At 46.5% G+C, this 18,387-nt stretch overlaps 2 protein-coding genes across 18 annotated transcripts in view; one reads left to right on the top strand and one right to left on the bottom strand.

The window, feature by feature from the left end:
- The window catches only part of LOC146355727 (uncharacterized), a 75,363-nt gene that overhangs the window by 16,212 nt on the left and 40,764 nt on the right, over nt 1-18,387 (top strand). The window lies entirely within an intron of this gene.
- Nucleotides 1,471-18,314, bottom strand: LOC146355728 (uncharacterized). 5 transcript variants are annotated; one of them, XM_084830882.1, is made up of 5 exons: nt 18,085-18,314; nt 14,188-14,327; nt 8,832-9,345; nt 7,664-7,745; nt 1,471-6,298 (listed from the first exon to the last, which is right to left on the bottom strand). In XM_084830882.1, exons 3-5 carry the CDS (start codon nt 9,321-9,323, stop codon nt 5,070-5,072), a joined length of 1,803 nt encoding a protein of 600 aa, XP_084687008.1. In that variant the 5' UTR covers nt 9,324-9,345; nt 14,188-14,327; nt 18,085-18,314; the 3' UTR covers nt 1,471-5,069. The 5 variants fall into 5 exon arrangements, with proteins under 5 accessions (XP_084687008.1, XP_084687010.1, XP_084687006.1 ...); XM_084830884.1 differs by having other exon boundaries at nt 1,471-6,295; nt 14,188-14,324; XM_084830880.1 differs by lacking the exons at nt 14,188-14,327; nt 18,085-18,314 and adding an exon at nt 11,681-11,810.

Raw genomic sequence — 18,387 nt, 5'->3', positions numbered from 1 at the left:
AGGGGATCAAATATCCAAATAAGTATCTATTTGAAGGTGACATCTATATGCCACCCTTTCAAATACTGAAAGTGTTGTAAGGTCCTCAGTCCATTTCATAATAGGAGGTGAATGTTCCAGTGTTGTAGTATTAGTCTTTTAGCTGTCGAAAGACAGCTGACCATTTGTTAATTTCCATGAAGCAGGTAACTAATTTAACAGAGCATGTACACCAGTGAATATTAAAAGAATGTTCCAGTACAAAATTTATTCTGTACAATAACCTCTTCCCCAAAAGAAGCAATTTGGCTATTGCCAAAACATGTTTGGAAGAAGCATTAGCTGTATTGCACCTCCAGCAATCAGCCAAAGTAGACAATCCCTTATTAAAGAGACGTTGCGGTGTCCAATAGACACGGAGCAAAAGTTTTTCCTGACTAAGATGCACCCCAAGATCTATAGATGTGAAAGGCAGATGCCAAAGCAGCAACCCACTGACTAGGCATTTTGTGGTGGTGTCCACAGCAGTATCTCAAATTCCCAAATGGATCCATGGGTCCAAAAAGGTTGGGGACCCCTGGTTTAAGGTGTGCTGCCACCTACTTTCACTCTGTATAAAAAAGTAAAGGTGTCCCCAACCAGTCGTGTCCGACTCTAGGGTGTGGTGCTCATCTCCGTTTCTAAGCCGAAGAGCCAGCACTGTCCGAAGACGCTTCCGTGGTCATGTGGCCGGCATGACTGAACACCGAGGTGCACGGAACACTGTTACCTTTCCCGCCGAAGCGGCACCTATTTATCTACTTGCAATTTCTTGCTTTCGAACTGCTAGGTTGGCAGGAGCTGGGACTGAAGACGGGAGCTCACTCCCTCACGCGGCACTCGGGTCTCGAACTGCTGTCCTGCCGACCTTCCGGTTTTCAGTTCAGCGCCTTAACCACTAAGCCACCACAGCCCCATTTATCACTCTGTATACATATAAATAAACTCAAATATTCCAAAACACCATAAGCTTCCACCGACCTCCTTCTGAACCAAACTAAACCTATATTCAATTATCAAAAAACCTGCCAGTTTAAGACCAGAGTTAAGGCTATCTTGTGTTGGCTCAAGCTCCACAAAGTCAGGGAATTGGAAGCTTGGGCCAATACCTTGACACATGTGGCCTGTGATCGGTAATTATGTTTGTGCAATGTCACACATCGTGCTTGCTTACAACTTACCCTCCGTGTACCCACAATTTTCCTTGGTTCTTCAGGCCTAGATCCAGATGGGGAGGATGGAATGACTGGGACCAGTAAAAATGCACCATGTTGTCTTGGTTTTGTATTGCCTTATGAAGCATTGGAGTCTTACGGTATTGCTAGATGAATCCTTCTGCGAGTTGACCTGGGGCAGTTTGTTTTAAATCCCCCATAATTTACATCACAACCCTATGCATTCAGATCAAGTCCCATTGAGATCAATGAGGCTTACTCTCAGATAAGTGTGCAAAGGATTGTATCATTAACCCGTAACTAAACTTAAGCATGTGTAACGAAACCAATTGCATACAACTCCCCTGTTCATCCTTGCCTCCATGTCCTTCCCCTTCCTTCCTTGTTTCCTGTGTCAAATTGTTTATATTTTATGGAGCAAAATGTATAGTCACCAAAATCTGTTGAAAGTATTAAATTTAGCAGCCCTAAAAGTTTTGCAGTCTTTATTAGATATGCTTGTATGCCCCCTAGGGGTAGTCACCTTTTAAAAAAACTGATTACAATTTTGAAACAGACCATTTTGATTGGTATTGTATCCATTCATTATGTTACTAATTAATCTTACGATGCAGTGCATTTTTTAGAAATTGTCCATTTTGCATTCTGGAAAAAAAAATCCTCCCCACAAAGGGGGATGCAGCAAAAATTCTAGTGCTTTGAAGGAGCCCCCAGCCCCCAAAGGCCATTAAGCAAGCACCTCCAATTATCAAGTCACATCAGTGGTCTTAATTGACCTGCAATGGGTACTTTGCTCAGAGCTGCAACACATTTTTCCCCTTGCACAACCAACTCCAATCATTTCTATGGCTTCTGTCCCTGATGTGCAAGATAATTTAAGCTCCAACTGCAGCCTTTTCAAGTCAAGTGTATAGGGCCTTCTTCCACTGCTACTATCTTTCCTGACATCTTGAGCATCCTTCCTCTTTGTATTCATGCTCCATCTGAGCTGCAATCAAAGTTTTGGCCACATGGATGCCATAGCAGTGGATTTCATGCATTAGTTGGGGGTTGGAATAGATGACCCCTGAGGCACCTTCCAACTCTGATTCTTTGTTGTGTCTCCTCCCATACGGCTTTCATCATGTTTAATAAGACACAATCTCTGACTAAAGCAAGATTGGGGAACCATTTTCATCTCAAGGGCCTCATTCCCTTGTGGATAACTTTCTGGAGGTGGCATGTCTGTGGTGGGTGAGGCCAGAAACCAACATGAGGGAATGTCACACAAAAGTGGGAGGGAAAAAAGTTCTCAAAGTGCCTAAAAACTCTTTGTTCTGCCCAACATGTTTTGGAACTGTTATTTCTTCTTCAGGGGCTTCTGAAGATTCAGATGAAATTTATATGTAAATGATTCTCCTCATTTTAAAAACATAATAAAAAGTATAAAGTATAAAAGTATTGAGAGCCAGTGTGGTGTAGCGGTTATACTGTTGGACTGGGAATTGGGAGTTCTGGGTTCTAGTCCCCACTTGGCCATGAAGCTCACTAGGTGACTTTGGGCCAGTCACTGACTCTCAGCCTACCCTACCTCACAGGGTTCTTGTGAGGATACAATGGAGAGGATAAGGACCGTGTACACTGCCTTGGGTTCCATGCAGAAGGAAAAAAGGTGGGAGATAATTGTAATTAAAAATCATAAAATATTATTAAAAAATTGCAACCAATCATTCACATCCCAGAAGAGCCCCACTGACAAGAGTCCCTTGGAGTTGCTCCTTCTCCTCACCATTGCAACCTGCTTGTTCGTCTGCCTTTTGCTCTGGCCCAGACAATGGAGGTGGTGTGAAAAGGAGGAGCGGCAGATGCCACAGCCTCCTTGCTCCCTGGCTGTCTGCCTGTTAAGCAAGCAAGTGGCAGCAATGATGGGAAAGCAGATTGGGATCAACAGCAGCTGCTGACAATAGCAGTGAGAAGGTTGACTCACTGAGGGAGTGGGCCCATTGAAGGTTCCTTGCCCAAGGGCCCACAAAAACCTGGAGCCAGCACTGACAGGACTTTTGGTCTCACATTACTTTTTAAAACTTTTCAAGTGTTATATTTGTGTCTTCTTACTAACTCACTCATCTTCCTAGGACCAGCCCTACCATTAGGCAGAGTAAGACAGTTGCTTCAGGTGGTAGATGCTGGGAGGCAGCAGCAAAGTGTTGGACAAGAGAGCTCTGTGCAATGCAGCCCGCCCTGTGCCCCCTAAACTAGCTTGCTGCCTTCAGGTGCAGTGGGGAACACTGTCCTATCCCCAGTATTGAAGTAAGATTCAACTGCCAGTCCAGTCAGCTTTTGTACATGGAATGGGAGGGGGTGCCTTTTTGTCCTTTGCCTCAAGCAGCAGAATGTCTTGGGCCAGCCCTGCGTCTTCCCTCAAGTATACTACAGGAAGCTTTTCTGGTTCTTCCTCTGCTGAAAACTGACTGAAAAATAGGGAAAATGTAACCTATTCTTATCCTTAAAAGGCTACAGGTATGCTGGGATGGTACCATTTCTTACCGGAAAGAATTCCTTTTGTCCTTCTTCCTACTGCCTCCTCTACTCATGAGTAATCCTCCAAAATTCTCACCAAAACCTTACAACAATGGCATGCATTCTAGATTCTCATTTAGACCTTCTGGGACAAAGCTTTCCAGTTTCAAAATCCAAAACTTTTCTCTTCCGAGGAGAAGCTTAGCACCTGGTTTTTACAATTTTTCTTATACCACGAAAGACAATTCCTCAGTGGACCGGGTTTGCTGCAGAAAATGGCACCCTCCAAGGGTCATCGGAGCCTAGGGGACATTATTACCCATGTGGACACTGCACGTACTGCAAGAATACTAAAAAATGTAATTCTTTCATGAATACAGTGGAAAGAGTATCCAACATTTCTCAACGTGCAGTCACGCATTTCTGGCATTTGCAATTAGATGTCCTTGCCAAAAAATATACGTAGGGCAGACTCAAAGAATGTGGAAGAAACAAATGAGTGAGCATTTCAGCAACATACAAAATAAAAGATCAGGAGACCCTTTTAGTAAACCATTTTCTACAGCAAAACCACTCCACCAAGGAATTCCCTTTCGGGTTCTTGTTTGGATCTTCAGAAGCCCCAGAAGAAGGAATAATAGTTCCAAAACACACTGGGCAGAATAAATAATTTGTACGCACTTTGAACACTGTTTCTGTCCTGCTTTCAGGCAAGGCCAAAGCCATACACACTGCATTGATACACATAAATCCACACACTTTCCCCATCCACACACATCCACACAAGCCTATTCTTACTAATCAGCACTCCACACTCTCTCTATCCCCATTCTCTCTTTCTCAGAAACATCCCCATCTCCCTGTCCCCCACATCCATCCGTCTGTCCACACTCCCCCGTCCATCCATCCATCTGTCCACACTCCCCCTTGTCTGTCTGTCCATACTCCCCATCCATCCATCTACACTTCTCCCATCCATCCATCCTCCCACCTGTCCAGCTGTCCACACTGCCCACTGTCCATCCTTCTGTCCATACAACCCCGGCTGTCCATCCACACACACACCCTGTCTACCATCCCGTCTGTCTACACTCCCCCCATTTGTCCATCCATCCGTCCACACTCCCCCATCTGTCTGTCCACACACACACCCTCTCTATCCTCCCCCATCTGTCCACACTCTCTCCTCATCTGTCCGATGGTAGCTTTGGCTGTAGGGATGCTGTAGCATTGGATTTCCTACATCGGCAGCAGGATGGACTAGATTATCTTTCCAACTCTAGAATTCTAAATAATCTCTCCTCCCATTTGGCTTTCCTCATATTTAATGAGCCACAACTTCCAAATAGAGCTTTGACCACAATCTATGCACTCCTGTTACTTTTCTCCTGTGTGCACACTTTTATGACGTACAAGGTTAGACATAGAAACAAAGTTTTTCGCACATTCAGAGCATTTGTACGGCTTCTCTCCCGTGTGTTTATTTTTATGTTCTATAAGATTGGAGCTCTTGCTGAAACACTGCCCACACTCAGAACACTCGTATGGTTTCTCTCCCGTGTGGACCCTTTGGTGATTGGTGAGGTGGGAGTTGCAAACAAAGCCTTTCCTGCACTTGGAGCATTTGTACGGTTTCTCTTCCATGTGTGTTCTCTCATGTCTGAGAAGGTATGTTCGTTGGCTGAAGGTAATCTGACAGGTTGGACAGTTAAATGGTTTCTCTCCTGTATGGATTCTTAGATGTTTCCTAAGGTCAGAGTTGGAAATGAAGCTTTTCCCGCACTCAGAGCATTCGTGGGGCTTCTCTCCTGTGTGGGTTCTCTTATGTCTAATAAGGGAGGTGTTACGGCTGAAGCTTTGTCCACAATCTGCACATTTGTATGGTTTCTCCCCTGTGTGTAACCTTATGTGAGTTATAAGATTAGAACTGGTTGTGAAGTTTTTCCCACACTCGGGGCATCTGTACGGTTTCTCTCCTGTGTGAGTCCTCTTGTGTATGATCAGGGTTGCGTTCTCAGCAAAACTTTTGCCACAGCATAAACACTTATATGGTTTCTCTCCCCTGTGCACTCTCGTATGCGCTAACAGATGAGAGTTACAATGGAAACCTCTCCCGCACTCAGAGCATTCATATGGCTTCTCTCCAGTGTGGCTTCTCCTGTGCACAATAAGGGAGCCATTCCGAGCAAAGCTCTTGCCGCACTCAGAGCATTGGTAGGGTTTCTCGCCTGTGTGGGTTCTCTCATGCATAATAAGGTGTGCTCTGCTAATAGTGATTTTGCCGCAGTATGAGCATTTGTGTGGCTTTTCCACTGATGGCATTCCCGAATTCTCGAGGAGATAAAAGATCTGCCTGATCCCCCGTTGGATGGTGTTTTCATTCAAGCCTTTGTCACTTTCCTCGCAGAGAGAGGTTTGTTTTGCTGCTTTCTCTGGATGGCTGTCCATGTATCTTTCTGCTCCTTGCCGAAGTTCAGGCTCTTTGTCATGAAGCTGGAAAATATTTCCCTTCTTTTTTTCCAGTAATGTCTCCTTGAGTTCCACATGCCCAGATCTTTCCAGCTCAAGATTATCTTCTTGTTTCGCCCTTACTTGCCTGTCACCTGCTAGGGAAAAAAGGGAGTCTCATGATTTGTTGGACAGAATGGGATTTGGTATTTTTCCTTTTGCTTTCTAACACTGCTTTGGATTACCACTTTTCCAGAGTGCCAGTAGTTGCTGGCTTTTGTTGCATAATTCTGCATAGTTAGATTTTTAATTATTGTTTTATATGCTTTCTTGATATTTTGATCATCTTCAGCAGTTCTTCTCTGGGAGCCCCTGCCAAAGGAAGTGAGGCAGATGGCTACCAAGAAGAGAGCCTTTTCTGCTATGGCACCCCAGTTATGGAATGAGCTTCCCAGAGAGGCTTGCCTGGCACCTATAGTACATTGTGCTCTTTCTGCTGCCAGGTGAAGACCTTTTTATTCTCCCAGGCATTTTAGTCTTTTAGCTCTGCTGTTTTAAATCTGTTATTCTATTTAAATCTGTGCATTACTTCTAGGTTTTATTCTGGGTTGTACTTTTATACTGTAGTTTTAAACGTTTACATTTTATATTGTATTTTATTATGTATTTTGTGGTCTTAATTGTGGTGAACCACCCAGAAAGCTTTGGCTATTGGGTGGTTTAGACATGTAATAAACAAACAAACAAACCAACAGCCTCGGATGCTGCCAGTGGGGAAAAAATAAAATAAAACACACACTTTGCTTCTAGATATTGCACCTGTGATTTTCTTCTATGATAACTACTTCAACATTCATGACACCAGTATTCAAATCTAAACTCCATACTCTGATGTGACACACTCACACCCATGTGCAGCATGGTGTGGCAACCAGAGTCTGAACTAGGGTTCAGGGGACCCCAGTTCAAATGCCCACTTGGCCATGAAGCTGCCCAGGTGATCTTGGGACAGTCACGCTCCCCCAGCCAAACCTACCTCACAGGATTGTTGTAAGGATAAAATGGGGGTATAGAGACAACCATGTACTCTTTCATAAGTTCCTTGGAGGAAAGGCAGAATATACATTATATAAATTATGAGGGTGTCACTTGTTCTCCCTCAGCAGTCACCACCAGCCATTCCAGCAGGCTGAGCTGAGGGAGATGAGGAAGCAGAACCATTCTACCAGCCCTGCTAAAAGATTTCCCCCCCTCTTCCCTCCCCATTCCTTTTTCCTTGTGTGTCGTGTCTTTTTAGACTGTAAGCCTGCGGGCAAGGACAAGCTTGGTTAATTGATTATATGTCAGCCACCCTGGGAGCCTTTTTAGTTGAGGAGCAGCATAAAAATACTTCAAATAAATAAATGAGGTGTCTACTTCCAAGGACGCAGGAACAATATATTTGGCATGCCTCAGAATGGCAGCATATCTGATTTTATATCAACGTGGAAATGGGACATTTAATAATACTGACAAATCCTTACTGAGAAAACTGGCCTCCACGAAGACCCGTGTCTTCCCAGCATTCAATGGCTCCTGGCCTGGCTTGGGGAAAGGCCCCAGCAGCTGGAACAGAATTGGAAAGGCAATTAAGCAGACAATGAGAATGCAGAAGAAAGAGGGTGGGAGAGGAAAGAGATTGAGAGAGGGGGAGAAGGCACACAGAGAGGGAGAGAGAACAGTTTTCCCTATGCAAGCGAGTAAGTAATTGCTCCATTCATTTGCATGGGTGGGGGTAGCCAGAAAATGGCTGGGGAGCAGAGATAATGTCTCCCCCCACACCTCCCACCAAGACCCCATTCCCCCAATGGTCATTGGATGAGTGCATGGGCTCCTCCTCCAGCTAATTTTTGGCAGGGCAGTCCTCCATGCAAGTGAGTGGAGAAATAGCTCCATTCACTTGCATGGGGTGGGTGAGCAAGAAGATGCTTGGCAAGAGCAATTGCCTGACAGCCAGGTGTCTCAGGATGGCCTCATGGGTGCAGTGGGGCCCACAGGCATCACACTGCACTGCAGATCCCAGAGCTAGATCATGCATACAAAGCCCTTTCAAGACTTGAAAACAATATACAAATGTTACGTGTTAAGTACTACATGCGGGGCCATCAACAAAATGTTGCAGCGTGAAGTGCTGCTGTTCAGGATTCCAGCCACTCCATTCCATTCCACCTCCTGATTTTCCATTCCCCCACCCCCACCTTCAATCAGGCCACTTTCCATGGTCACTAAGCATCCTTACTGGGCCGCTTTGAGGGGGTTTGCCACTGTTCTGTGGGTTCTTAAAAAAGAAAACGTGTGCACATCTCCGAACTTCAAGGTTCTCCCAGGCCTGCTGATACCCCCCACCCCACTTGTGCATGGGTGGTGCCATTTTGGCTACATAAAAATGGCACTCCAAGCCTGCTCATTGGAAACAGAGGGAGTGATTATGGAGAGATTTTGTACAAGATGGACTGCCCAGGTTTTCTCTCCAGCCCAGTTTGAAACAACCACCTGGGCACAGGCCGCTGGGCGGCATTCACCAGCCCAGTCTGCCATCTCCAAAAGCAGAAGACTCAAGAACTTCTCCACAACTGGCACCACCGGAATTTCTACTTTTGTATTTTTCTCTTGCTTTGTAGCCAAGGATAGCAACATTTCTTATCTGATTACCTCTTGGAGGCCTTTGCTATCCTGGCATCCAAACTGCCTGGAGTCCTGTTGTTCCATCTTCATATTGACCCTCTCTTCCTCTTCCAGAGGCTCCTCCTCCCCTTTCCTAGAAGAATCCAGCCTTTCATGGGCATTTTGGATTTCTCCAACAAGATCTGGCAAGGTTCGGGTCACCTTCTCCCTGCTAGGTCTCTGGATGGCCCCAGCTTCTCCTGGGCAGGAGGCCTGAGGTTCTTTTGGATCCTCCCCGGACTGGGACTGAGGCAGCCGTGGGCTTGTCCATCCAGGCCGAGGGGCCCGCATGCTCTTCAGGAACTCCTGCCATTGGGCTTCCCAGCCCTGCTCTACTCCCTCCTCTGCTTCCAGCTTAATTTCTTCTGGCGCTGCCCCTGTCAGAAACTCCCTGAGGGTCCCAACTTGAACAACACGGGGGCCTCTTCTTCCTCCTGTCTCCAAACTCTCCTCTGCTTTGTTTCCTGCCAGGTCCTGCATTGCCGTTATTTCTGCTGCTCAGCTGGGAAGGAATTCAAATGCCAATAAGTGCAAAGTGATGCAAATCGGAACAAATATACCTTCGCTCAGGTCAAACAATATTAGGATATAATTTTGGAATACTTCCCTCAATATATCAGCATTTTTTGTTGCTGCCACCACTACCATGTATACAAACAGCTGCTTAGGTATTAAAATAGGTGGACGGAGCCCAGTGAGACATTACAAATATTAACACCACAGTTAAGGCCTCCAAGGAAGAAGGATAAAAAACCTCCTACAGGAGTCTTTTTGGAGCCATACAGATCTGACAGGAAATTTTTCCACTTTTGACTTTTGTACTATTATTTTTTATTATTATTATTATTATTATTATTATTATGGTTTTACACTGAGCACATTCTTTCTTGTTTATAGCTTGGATATTTGCTAAGATGATCAGAACAAGACATGGAGAGATAAAAATGATTTTAATAAATGGAGGACTCTTCCTTAGGAAAATGCAAGTGCCACATCGAAATGGGAGTTCACAATCCTCAAAACCAGCCTTCTCCAACCTGGTGCCCTCCAGATGTGTTGGAGTGCAAATCCCAACATCCCCAGCCAGCATGGCTATTTAATTAAATTAAAGAATAAGGAAGAAAAGTGTTTGATTTCTATAAAACAGAGAGCAGTTAACAACCAGTTAACAAAAAGCCTGTCAGGAGGCTTTTTGAAATCACCCAGCATTGAGGCAATCAAATAAGAACATAAGAAGAACCCTGCTGGATCAGACCAAGGGACCATCTAGTCCAGCATTCAGCTCACACAGTGGCCAACCAGCTGTCGACCAGGAACCTGCAAGCAGGACACAAGTGCAAGAGCACCCTCCTGCCCAAGTTCCCCAGCAACTGGTGTACATAGGCTCACTGCCTCTGATACTGGAGGGAATATACAGCCATCAGGACTTGTAGCCTTTGAAAGCCTTCTCCTCCAAGGTTGTCTAACCGCCTTTCAAAGCCATCCAAATTAGTGGCCATCACTAGATCTTGTGGTAGTGACTTCCACAGTTTGACTATGTGCAGTGTGAAGAAGTACTTCCTCATATCTCTCCTGAATCTCCTACCAATCATCTTCATTTGATGATCCCTTTGGGTTCTAGTAGAAAAACATCTCCCTATCCACTTTCTTCATACCATGCATAATTTTGTAGACCTCTATCATGTCTCCCCTTACCCCCTTTTTTCCAAGCTAAACAATCTCAGCTGTTGGGACCTTCTCTCACAGGGGAGATGCTCCAGCCCCTTGATCATTTTAGTTGCCTTTTTCTGCACTTTTTCCAGCTCTACAATATCTTTTTTTAGGTGTGGTGACCTAAGTCTGCAACCATCAGGCAGCCTCGCACTCTGCCCAGAGGAGATCCTTTTTAATCGGGGATGACAGGGATTGAACCTGGGAACTTCTTGCATGTAAAGCAGGCACCCTGTCTGCCACATGGACCTACGAAGCTGCCTTATACAGAGACAGAGCATCGGTCCACCAAGCACGGGCCGTTCTCATTGGTAGCCACTCTCCATGGTCCCGGGCAGAAAGGGTGCTCTGCCATCACCTGTAACTGGAGGTCCTTTAAACTGGAGAGCCCAAGACTTGAACCCGGGATCTTCTGCCTGCAAAGCATGGGCTCTCTCCAGACCACTGAGCTGCACCCCCAGATTTCACTGCGCATGGGAGGGAACTGGATGTGTTGCAGAACCCAGAGTCAGAGAGATCACGGAGTGAAGGAAAAAGAGTTTCTTTATTTAACGTGCGGGCGTAAGGCTGGAATCATTTCCAAAGAGCCAGAAGCCCCGATTTACATTAGCACATTGTTTTTATAGATATTGTGACACATAGGAAACGGCTCCTCCTTTCCCTCCCATATGGGGTTGCAGTCCTCAACATTTCTTCTCTTAGCACCATTGTTTATAATACAAGAACTGGGTTATAGGGTAGCCATGATAAGCAGAGAACAGAAGAGAACAGCAGAGAACAAGATATACAATTGTATGACCTTTGACAAGATAAGGAATTCCTGTGTCTCGTCAGCTTACAACAATATATTCAAGGGAGAAAGAGCTCAGCAAGAACATGAAGCATGAGACTGCATGAGGCTACTTAGTCTGACCCCCGATATGGCTGCTACAGATGGACACAAACCTCCAGATGTGGAGGGGGAATCTGGGGTGCTTCTCACCCCTTGCAGCCTCCTCCCCCTCTCTCTGCAGCCCCCGCATCCCTGCCTCTCTTGCAGGGTCTCCCCTTCTTCCAACTGCATCCAGGTCTCCCCTCCCTCCTCGCTTTAACTCGCATAACACCCCCCTCCCGCCCCTTCTTGAAACCTTTCAGTTGCAGCTCCTGCTCCAAAGCTGGGAAGTCAGCAGAAGAAAAGAAGGGTCCAGGCTGTCCTCCCCTCCCATCACCAGGCAGGAAGAAGTCATCATTCCTTTCAGGCCCAACTCTGATGTCTTCTCTAGGAAGCACAACTCAGTCATTTTAACCCTTTTTTGGACCATCCACTTGGTCCCTATCAGTACTCCATTCTGCGGAATTCCAAATAATGGGGTAGCTCAGTTGTGTGCGTGTATGGCAGCAAAGGCAATTCCTTACAAAAGTCTGTGTGTGATGTATATATAATACTATCTACATCTATGGCCCTTTACAAACGAGAGGTTTGACAGTTCCCTGCCCCCAAAGGGCATACAATCTAGAAACAGACACTTAACAGAGGAAAGGGAGGGAAACCAAAGCAAGGTTAAACATTGGGGAAATGTGCATTTATTTCAGTTATATGCACTTTGGCTTAACAGAAAAAGCGAGTCCATCTGTCATGAAGTATAAATGGATCCAGACGGAGCTGTGACGATTCAACTTTCACACTGATGGAGCTAATAATATGGGTCTCATGGAGGAGAAGGCTATCAATGGCTACTAGTCCTGATGGCTGTATATTCCCTCCAGTATCAGAGGCAGTGAGCCTATGTACACCAGTTGCTGGGGAACTTGGGCAGGAGGGTGCCCTTGCACTCGTGCCCTGCTTGTGGGTTTCCCGTGGGCAGCTGGTTGGCCACTGTGTGAACAGAATGCTGGACTAGATGGCGCCTTGGGGTTAGTCTCCAATGTTAGTCTCACGTAGAGTAAACCCATTGAAATGAAGTTAGTTGTGACTAACTTAAGCCCCATTCATTTCAATAGGTCTACTCTGCATAGGGCTAACATTGGATACTACCCCTGATCTGATCCAGCATGGCTCTTTTTAAGGCTGACCTGCTTTAAGCATGTTAAAACTCATATCTGAAAGAGTGTCTTGCTAGCTTGAATTGATACTTCGACATGGCTCTAGATTCATTTAGTACACTGAAATTCTGTCATTCTTCAAAGTTTCTCAGGTTTTCCATCCAGATGCTGAGGACAGCCAGGCCTACTTGTCCTGCTTCAGCTGGTTCAGATTCTATGCTAAGCAAGTATGGGGCAAATCTAATAGGCAAGTCAATTAAGCTGGCAAATGGTCAAGCACGGTATGGTGTACACATCCTATTAAAGATGAGGTGGTAGAAATTAATTTCAACTACACAACTAACCACTGGTATAATGTGGTTACAATAATTCACATGTGACACCAGTCAAGTGGAGGCATTCTGTATGAGGTATTGTCTGCACAGGCAGCACCACATAGACCTCACAGTAGTAATCTAGCCCGTTAAGGAACAATAACTGGGAAAATGCTCTTCCAAGAGCAGTAGTATAAAATGCTTTCTCTGAGGCAAAGGTGAGGGTGGTGCAATTGGACTCATTTATGTTTCATTGACAGTAAAAGCCCCTGAATATAAGGGATTGTTGACATCACTAGAGCTCAGCCAATCCCTGAAGCTCATGGTACCTGGGCAGCTCATGCTACTGGGTCTTTGTGACATCACTGACCCTTTGTCAGCTAAAGCTGATAAAGAGGAGGACCCTGTAGCAAGAGCAGGAGGCAACTGAGAAGGCAAGTTCACTAGCAAAAGCAGGTGGACTTGCTGAGCGGGAGGCAGGTTTGCAGCTGAAGCCAGCAGATATCCTGGGCCAGAAGCTGGCTGATGTCAGGCTGACAGACATGGTGGAAGCCGGCTGATGGAAGCTCAGCAGATATTTGTGGGTGGAAGTCAGGCCGCTTCTGTGAATGGATGATGGAGTGTCAGATGGAGTGGATGTCATCCGGCACGCATCCCTCAACAGATGTCACCCGGGGTGTGCTTGTGTGCGTGTCTGTGAGGGGGAGAATGTGATTGCAGTGAATGCTGGTGCGTGGGTGCGTTCAGTGGCTGGCGGAGGTCAGCTCCAGATGCAGGATGCAAAGAAACCGGCGGATATTCATGGATGGAAGCCAGTGGAAGTTGGCTGGCGGAAGCTGCCAGACGATGTCTCCAGACAGAAGCCAGTGGATGCGCCTGTGGTGATGCAGGCAGATGGTAGTGGATGAGCCGGCCCACTTACCGGGTGCCTTCCAGATCTGAGATGCCTCATCTCAATGTTTTGTCTGAGGGCCTGTGAAGCCACCATCTTGCTAATGCTAAGTCAGTGTGGATCTGCTCAGTGCCTGGATGGGAGACCACCTGGGAAACCTATGTACAGTGTCTTGGGTTTCCCGATGAATGGCAGGAGATAAATGTGCTAAATAAATAAATCTAGAGAGCCGTATTTAAGTATCCACTCAAGCTTTCTCTCCTACAAACAGATTCAACCACACTGGCCAATTTGGAGGGAAGCAGATGAGCTGGGCCACTGATTTTTCAGTTTAACTATCTTTAAAAGATTGGGGACCCCTGGTATGAGGCAAAGTACTGTGTGGAGTACTGACATCCCCTCCTACCTCATGTCCAATGCAGGTTTCCTTCCTAGGCTAATAGCAGTTGGGGGGCAATTTTCATCAGGACCATGTGATGAGAGAGGAAAGGATTCCACGTGCACTGTAGTCCCGAGGTGTATCTGGGGATGGGGACGAAACAACTACTGCATGTAAACAAAAAGAAACGGAGTTGCAAGTGACATATTTACATCATGTATTGCATACGCACCTTAAGCCTAACTTTGCAATCGTAAGGGCTAGAAACTGGCTGTAAATAAATAAATAAATAAGCAAAGCGATAGCTGAGATTCTCACAATCCTGAATTTTGCACTCAGCAAATTTCTGTGCAATTGCAGAATATGAACAAAACCTTGGTAATAACACTTTGTATATGAAGGAGGAGGATGCAAGGATGGGGGGATTTATGAACCCCATTAAGCTCAGTCTTGTCCCTCCCTCAAATCATGGAAAGCATAATCTCATTCCTCCCTTACCAATGAGAGCAGCTGCAGTCTCTCTGTAATCTACAGATTTTTTACATGAGGCATTTATTGTGCGTTTGTGATTCCTTACTCACAATGATCTTCCAGTTTTGCTTGTTTTTTCAGAGCACTTTCCAGGCTATTTTTTTTTTAGAACGGGGGAAATGGTGCAGGAAAGAAAAAGCTCTTTGTGTAGAGCTTGGATCTCAATTCTGCAACGAAACTGAAAGGAGATATGGCTGTTCTACATGAGGCTTTTAACCCGCACATTTACCGAGTCTTCTCCTTCCAGTTTCTTTGTGGGATTAAGCTCAGTTCCTTTACACATGTTTTTCCCCCGGAGATTGTTCTTTCTCTGCCTTTCTATATGCTCCATTACACAGCCACTAGGTGGCGCTGTGGTATAGCAGAATTCCAGAAATACACAGGATTTCATGTCGCCATTCACAGATATACCAGACTTTCCTCATTAGGAAAACACACACACAAAATGTTAAAATGGATGCAAAGCGCAGGAGAGGCCCTGAAGGATGACGACATTGTGTAAAGCACCCGCAAACTACCCTGAATGAGGAATCACAAGCGCACAATAAATGCCTCATGTTGAAAGGCTCTCAGAGTAGACAATGCTGGGGCTAGATGGATAAGGCAGCTTCCTATGTTCCCATAGGAACATCCACAATGTCATTTATCTAACAGCCTCATGTAGAAAAGCTCCTAAACTGCAGAGTCTTGTAATATACTCTCGCCCCCTGCCACAAATGCTTATATGCAAGATGGCCCTTTCCCTTTCCCCCAGAAGGCAACGCAGTGAATGCATCAAAGAAACCCATGTCATACACAGCTAGGCAAGAGAAGCAGCAGCAGGATTTCTGATTGGGGTTTGACCATTTCATATCTTCTCTGGCAATACTTCATTTGAATCAGAACTTGGTCTGAAACTTGTTTTTAGTGCCAGGTGGCCTTGCACAGATCTGAGGGAAGGCCCAGACAGCTCAGGGGTATTTACCTGCTTTGCACATATCTGTGAGGAGCCGGGATCAACCCTCAGCATCTCCAAAGGACTTCTGAGGGAGCTGGTCTGGGAATGAATCTGTGCCCAAGACAGGGCAACTTGGGACTTACTTCAGAGTAAACACACAGAGGACCAGGCTTCAAACCTCCCTCCAGAAGTAATTTACAGTGCAATCCCATGAAGGTCAAGTCAGAAGTAAGTGCAATAGAATTCAATGGTACTTACTCCCAAGTAAATACATATACCTGGAGAATTCATATGCACAGTTTCCTGGAAATAAGCTCCATTGGGAACAATGGGACTTATTCTCGAGCAGACATACTTAGGATTGTATAAGTGAGGAGTTTTGTTGCAAAAACAAATCAACTCCGTTTTCCCCTTTTTACTAAGGCTTGTAATGAAGTGGCTGACAAAAGAAATAACTCCAGATTTTTTCCACTGCAACCAGGTGAACTGACTTTTCCCGAAGACTTGAGGGAGGAGGCGGGAAAAAGAGAAGAAAAACAAACCCTTGTGTCCCCTTGTATAAAGTTGTGTCAAGTCCAGAACTTCTCTTAGTTCTGGACTTCTTCCCTGCTGGAGGCCCCCCAGACTTGCTCTGGGTGAAATAAAGAAGGGAAAGAAAGACCGGAGCCCATCTACACCAGGCTTTTACTCCGGGGCAGGTGCGAGATGAGGTCCCTCATGATAGATGACGTAGTCACAACTTCGCAGCCATCCGTGGTTTTTGCCCAGAAAAAGTGGAGTTCCAAGGAGTCGTTTTACTGCAATTTTGGGGGTTTGCTGCGGGTTCCCCCAAAGTTGTGGGCCGTCTGTTCCTTCCCCAATCTGACTTCGCATCATACAGTGGGTATGTTGTAGGCGTGTGTAGTGCCTGCATCACCATTTGCTCCCCCCATCCCTTCGCAGCTGCGCAGTTACAGAGGCACACAGGGACGTTAGCATTTATTTAATCACACTTTTGCACATTTTTGCAGCTTCGTATCTTTGCAACGATTGTGGACTCAGTACCCAAGGGCTGGGGGGGCGGTGTCTTGGGGGAGAAACAACATCGCTCTGGCCACCATTTCGGAGCAACAGCTAGGCACGGAGCGCTCACGCTTCTGAGTGCGAACCATTGTGAGAATCTCGGGCTGGGGAACTGACAAACTGATGCTGTGGAAAGGAAGGAGCACAAAATACCCAATTTTTACCGAAAACAGGGTCAGAAAGACACAGCAGAGCCCCTCAAATATAAAACAGCCACTGAAGTGTCGCACCCCCCACATTCATGGGTCTGCACAGCTGCGCATTTCAGTATAATGGCAAAAAGAAGGACACCGCGAGTCTCTTAGGGAAGCGCACAGTACATCGCGAGTGTATCGCAGGGCATGGTGATTCGAAGCCGCATTGCTGCGCAGTTGCGACGGGATGGGGGGCCAAAGCGGTGCCATGTAGATGGGGCCCAGGATGGAGGAGGAAAGGGAGACTTGTGTTTGGAAACGGAGCAGGAGAGAGAGAATTCCCCAAGCCAGTGTCTCCCTTCAGAGGAGTAGCACTGCATTGGAACCTAGGAAGCTGCCACACTCTGAGTCAGAACGTTGGTCCATCTAGCCCAGTACCGTTGATGCTGACTGGCAGCAGCTTTCCAGACTTTCAGGCGTGAGCTTTTCCAGCCCTACCCGGAGGTGCCAGGGGTTGAATGGGGGACCTTCTGCTTCCAAAGCAGGGGCTCCACCACTGAGCCATGGAGGGGGTAAGAAGGTTGCACGTCTGTCGTTTTCTGTATGAAGAAGCCAGACTAAAGGCACAATCCTGTGCATGTTGATTGCCACCTTGGTGGTTCTTTCTCAGAACAACTTTACTAATTAACAAGTACAGAGCTCAGTTACTGTGCGGCACGAAGCTCTCTCCTTCTCTGCAGCTGGCCACACCTTGTCCTCTAGCTCAGGGGTCCCCAACCCCCGGGCTGCGGACCGGTACCAGTCCGTGGCCTGTCAGCAACCGGACTGCAGGGGTGTGCGAAACCCCCTCACCTTGGGTCTGCGGGGGGGGGGGGGAGGCAATCCCTCCCTCCCCGCCCGGAATCCTCACCGGCCCCGGCCAGCTCCGCGGCAAGTCCGCAGAGCTGCCGGCCGGCTCCGGCTGCTGGTGGACTTCTAGCCGCTGGGCCATTTGTGTCCTTGTTCTACAAGTAATAGGCTATGTAAATCTTTACGTAGCCGATTACTGCAAAGAATAGGGACGCAAATGGCGTCCGAGTGGCCAGAAGTCTGCCAGCAGAAAACACCCCCCTCCCCCAGTCCATGGAAAAATTGGACCGGTCCCTGGTGCCAAAAAGGTTGGGGACCACTGCTCTAACTAGTCTAAACCAGTTCTTTGTTAACATTACTAGATACATAACAAGTCTTAAAGAGACAGTGCCCTATTCCCACAGCACATACTTTCATTTCCTTGAGGAGGTGAAGGAGCTGAGGGCTGTTCCTTGCGTCTTCTCTTTTTTAAGTGATTTATAAAAAGTGTTGCGCCTGCCAGCAGTGCTGCAACGCAGCCCTCAACGCACACTGCCCAGCACTTCCTGGGAAGCTGCATGCGGAGGGGAAGAGAAAAGCCAAGGGGGAAAAGGAGTTCGTGGAGGCTAATAAAATGCCTTCCTGTGCCAGTCAGCTTCTGCAGAAATCAAAGGTTGCGCTTTGGGGCAATACGATCAGAGGTTGTGTGAAAGTCAATATTTTTAAAAGAGGTTT

The sequence above is a fragment of the Heloderma suspectum genome, chromosome 2 (genome assembly GCF_057233095.1).
Source record: "Heloderma suspectum isolate Gila_16-S chromosome 2, 16-S_ref, whole genome shotgun sequence".
Classification (NCBI taxonomy): domain Eukaryota; kingdom Metazoa; phylum Chordata; class Lepidosauria; order Squamata; family Helodermatidae; genus Heloderma; species Heloderma suspectum.
Note: the sequence above shows the minus strand (reverse complement) of the source record. Positions and strands in the feature narration are given on the sequence as shown.